We start from the raw sequence: 5255 nt of genomic DNA, 5'->3' as shown, positions 1-5255 counted from the left end.
CAAGTGACCGCCTAAAAGCGGCGGCCAACAAAAGATTGTATAACACTCTAACATTTGCAGCCAGGAAAAATATCCTCTTACAATGGATCAACGATAGGACTCCCACTGTCTGTGGCTGGCGCAAAATAGTTTTTGAACTGATTCCTCTGGAATACCTCACACACGTTATACACCACAGTGTGGGTCAGTTCTATGGGATGTGGCACCCCTTTTTGGACTATATTGGACCGGACCTTTCCGCTATCTTATTCAAAGGACTACTACACACGTGATCACCACCCGGGCGCTGTAAGACTGACTCACCACCTCTTGTATGTTATATTTTGTATTTTGTATCTTGTATTATGCCTTATTTAAGAGCTGTTGTGTACGTTTTGTGTTTGTACTGTTTTGTCGTTCTGTGTCTACTGTCGAGACACTGTCGTGTTAAAGGAAAATCTGCAATAAAAACAATGATGAGAAAAAAAAACAAAAACTTTGATTTGTAACTCCATAGGGCAATTTACACTTGGGAATATTAATAAATATTGCTAATATAATATTTAATACCTGTCTAACTGGGTTATCTTTGGCAGATTCAACTAAAAATTGGGAACATATAATGTGCTTTGTGAGAGGCCGCTACTAATAGTAAGTAAATGAAAATGGTGAAGTACAAGGTATGGACTTTAAATGAGTGTGAAAACAGCGAATATCAAAATAAGAATTAAAAAACCATCAGAAAGCCATTGACGAACATGCTAGCATTATCCCTGTTAGCTAGTTAGCCAGATGAAATTAGCTTTAAGCTCAAAGCTCTGCTGCCCCTGATGTTAGTCTCCTGGCAAGCATGTAGACTCTTTGAAAAATGACAGAAGTCAAGAACAGAGATAGTTAAAAAAAAAACACCATTTATTATATTTATGAAAGAGCTAGCACAATGAAAATGCCTTTCACCTTTTCCAGTAGCATATCATTGGGTTTCTAATAGGAGCTGAATGGCACCTCCTTCTCCTCCTCCTACTAACTGCAACTTTTAAACTTAGTCTACTCTATCTTAGAGGATAGAGAGAAAGCACCAGTCCTGTAGCGCTAGTATCGATCAGATGCCATTACCAGCGTTAGTATCAATACTACTGATATTTGGGTCGATATGTTATTAAATAACATAATATTGTAATAAGAAATTTCAAAAGTAGATGTATGCAGATTTAAACTATTATTACAGTTTGTATTTTTGAAACAAGGCACTAAACTAAAAAAAAAAGGAAATAAATGGGTGTTTTAACTGTTTCTTTATTGCTTGTAAATTAATTTCAGCAAGAACAACTTGGGTGTTAGAGATGGTGTCCCCACACATCCCAGCTCTTCTCGTGCAATGGAGGGTGGGTACTATCATAATCTTGTTTATCTTTAGAAAATCAGGTTAATTTCTGCATGAACACTTAGGTCTTAATCGAATTTTCATGGCAATGGTCTTGAGGGAGTAGTTCCAGCCCTTCCATGTATGCCAAATCACGTGGACGTTATCATACCCAATGGCACCATGAGGCACATACATGCCGTTTGGGTTAGTGATGTGACACTGATTGTACCAGAACCCACCCAAATAATGCTGAGCGCAGTTTTTATCCCACAGATCCTGATCTTTGTCGTACGTGGTGAACTTCATGGAGTTGTGTTCAGATAAACTGTCCCCTAGAAGAAGAAAACAGGGAAAATGTGAGTGCAGTCAAGACTAAGAAGGTTCTATGGTCTTTTTTACTTTTCTCACACGGGTTTGTATTTGTTATTTGGCTTTTTGTGTTTGACAGAAGTAGTTAATTTACTTGGAGATAATATGTAGAGGAAAATAGTTTGGAACTTTTCCTCAGCCTTTATTTTCAGCAGTTAATTCCTAATTATTATCTTAACAATTGTCTCTTTAGCTGTTTTTCCTTTCAAAGGAAGAGAATGACTCTGTACAGACCAAATACTGCACTTTGCAAACCATTAAGATAAAAAAAAAACATTATTCAAATTAATAAGCTACACTGGCATATCTCTTTAATAGGATTTTTCCACTTAAACAAAATTTTAAAAATCAGTATGTTCTTTCATTATTATAATTTTATTTTTGGCCAGGTTTAAAAATGATCCAGTCTCTTGTGCTCGACACACTCCTCACCTGCTGCACCGCCAGTGAAGCTGCCCAGGTGAAGCTGATACCCAACAGTCTCAGACTCAATTGAGAAAGAGGAGTACTGTGCGGACCTCCTTTCTCCGTTCCAGTCCTCCATGTCGACCCGCAGCTCGTTCTCCTTCCTCATAGTCAGCAGGAAGATGTTTTCCAGACCTGGAAAGACACACACACACAGCTCTGTTTCACTTTGCATCGTGCACCAGCATCCTATTTCTGACACTGTTTCTTTCCCAGGCTCCATCATTTCATCTCGCCACACCAAGTTTAGATTAAAAGCAGCACAAGCGCCTTGTATTTAATGCACTTCTCCTTCCTGCACTCACCCAGCCAATATTCTCCAGCCACATTCCCAAACCCTGTCTTATAGTGCCTCCAGGGCCTGAAGAAGCTTTCTGTCCCATCGATCCTCCTCTGAAATACCTGAGAGGGAGAATACGAAACAAACTGAGACCTTTAATGTTTACTAACATTAAATGCTATATATTTATCTAACATTATTAGTTGGTCACATCTGCATTCTCCACTGATGCCAAAAACATATATCATAATTAAAGATGTAATTTTTCATTTTTGCCCAGGTGCCACCACTCCAGAGGGTTTCGTGAAATTCAGCTTGGTATTTTTGTGCTGACAAACAGACATGTTTGTCAGCACAAAAATACATGTTTTATTCTGCAGCACGGTGACACCCCCCCACCCCCCAAAAAACTTTGACATTTATTTGAAAATATGATGATAGGATTTGATACTGACAGTCCATCTCCCTCCATCAGTGTCCATGTCGCAGTAGACATGCAGGGGAGTAGTGGGACCTCCTGGGTAGATTTTGTAGACTCCACTGGAGCTTGTGTTGTCATATATGTCATCACAGTCAATGGGAAGGTAAAACTGGGAGCTGGAGTGGACTGAGGCCACAAGAACGAGCAGAGCTACGAGGAATGTCTCCTAGAGGAGAGGAAAGAGATTATAGCACCTCCAGTATCTACACTGGTTTCCTGTACCCTAGAAAAATGTTTGTCTTATTTATCACGGAAAATCATGCAGATATTTTGTTCTTTTGATCGCCTCTTAAAAATACTTATATTTCAGAGTCTGTACTTTTTCACTTGTACCTGAGAAAAGAAGATCCTTCAGTACTTACCAGCTTTTACTGGTATATTTTTTAACACGTTCCTGTACTTCTACTTCAGTAAGCAATGTGTGTAATTTTGCCACCTCTGCTATGATACCACCAGTATCCAGCAGTGATGACATTTGGGGTTTCCCTGCAGGATGACTCTGATGTTTGCCATAAAGTTTTGCAATTATTTGTGTAACTTCTCTGGAGAACAGGGTGTTACACGGGCTCAGTGAAGCAAAATCTGTTTTATTCCCCCACATTTGTTCTGTGCATGCGTCACAGAGAGTGAGGTCACAGGTCAGGCGTCTGTAAACTGATGACACGTTGTCAGCGGAACTGGGAGTGCCTGCTAATGGTTAACTAAAAATATCAGGTAACAGGATAAAGTCAACAGTAGAAAGAGATTACAGGCAGCACACGTAGGTTGTCTGTTAGGACGAGGTAGTCTGGCATTTTTGTTGATGTCTGCAGCCTTCAACCCCAATATTGAAGTATATATGGTATATTCTGTCAGATGCAGAATATACCATACCCTATCATCATATCATTTTAAATTTAACATTTTTTTTTTTTGGGGGGGGGGGGGGGGGGTGTCGTTAATGTGTAGCTTGCATTATTCTTACCTGCATCATCGTAATGTGGAGGTGGGTCTCCTGTTCAGGTCAGTCTATGGTAAAGGATCTCAGAGGAGGGACAGTTTTAAATAGTCCAAGCAGGGTCTGTCTGTGGAGTCATGTGACATGGGCGTTTGTCTGTAGACACCCACAGTCTGATAAAATATACTGGTCAATTTTTGTTACATACATATCTAACTCTGATTTATTTTTTTAATGAGACAAACTGGGTAGCACTTTTTTTTCAGCACAGCACAATTGTTAAAAAGTGGTAATAGCACAGTAACAAGTTAGAATCAAGAAGGAAATAATGTGGAAATTTCTAAATTATTAATTAATTATCAGTAATAACATGGTAGGAACAGTGATTACAGTTGACTCCACTGAAATGTGACCAGAAACTGGGGGTGATAATGTCAAAATAAAGATTTGGTAACAAGGCAAAACCAGTTAGTAATAGTAGCAACAATGCTGATGTTTTAGCATACTTGGATAGTATTACTATACTATAGTGCTTAAATTATACCTTTGGCTCCCAGCATTCTGCTTTAGTTTAAAGAAAATATGTAAATATTATGTTTAATACTCTGAATTATTAAACAGATATTTGACATTATCAAATCAATATTCTGAAATGTGTCCCTTATACTATGAAGACGTTACTAACCTTTGGTAGAACCTCAAAATCCCATCCTTTTAGAACCCCAAAAGTGCTCTAAAAATGTTATATATCAATATTTTTTTCTACTTTAAATTAGTCAATCTTTTAAAACTACTTCTGCTTAAAATATCCATGTCAAGTTTTAATTATATTTTCATTGTTTTAACCCTTTAAATCCCAGTTTTATTACATGAGCGCCCTGTTTTTTTAGCCCCAAAAAACAAAAAAACTAAATATTTTCCAAAAAAAACATTTGAAGTAATATTTGTTTGTTATTATAATTAGGCCTTTAGATGGACTAAAGATTGGCACCAAGAGTCATTTCGATCGCCTTTTATTTTTTTCCAGGAGCGCATTTCATAAAATGCACACTATCGACCACGCCCGCCCAAAAAGTGCTATAAAAAATTTATATATTAATATTTTATTCCACTTTAAATTAGCCAGTCTTTTAGACCTACTTCTCCTTGAAATATTCATGTCAAGTTTTAATTACATTTCGCGGATTTTAACCCTTTATATCCCGGTTTCGTCACATGAGCGCACTGCTTTTTTTGCCCCAAAAACATAAAACATAAAATATTTTCCAAAAAAAACATTTGAAGTAATATTTTATTGTTATTATAATTAGGCCTTTAGGTGGACAAAAGATTGGCACGAACATTAATTTCGATCCGGTTTTAATTTTTTTTGCAGAAG

At 37.5% G+C, this 5255-nt stretch overlaps 1 protein-coding gene across 1 annotated transcript; it reads right to left on the bottom strand.

Moving 5' to 3' along the window:
• Positions 1-870: 870 nt before the first annotated feature.
• On the bottom strand, positions 871-4555 carry LOC146707417 (microfibril-associated glycoprotein 4-like). The gene is made up of 5 exons (XM_085458759.1): positions 3905-4555; positions 2915-3106; positions 2485-2581; positions 2147-2314; positions 871-1677 (listed from the first exon to the last, which is right to left on the bottom strand). Exons 1-5 carry the CDS (start codon positions 3911-3913, stop codon positions 1406-1408), a joined length of 738 nt encoding a protein of 245 aa, XP_085314885.1. The 5' UTR covers positions 3914-4555; the 3' UTR covers positions 871-1405.
• Positions 4556-5255: the final 700 nt, after the last annotated feature.

The sequence above is a fragment of the Copadichromis virginalis genome, linkage group LG6 (assembly GCF_057382275.1).
Source record: "Copadichromis virginalis isolate Kocher_CV1m ecotype Utaka linkage group LG6, C_Virginalis_male_GT1.1, whole genome shotgun sequence".
NCBI lineage: Eukaryota > Metazoa > Chordata > Actinopteri > Cichliformes > Cichlidae > Copadichromis > Copadichromis virginalis.
Note: the sequence above shows the minus strand (reverse complement) of the source record. Positions and strands in the feature narration are given on the sequence as shown.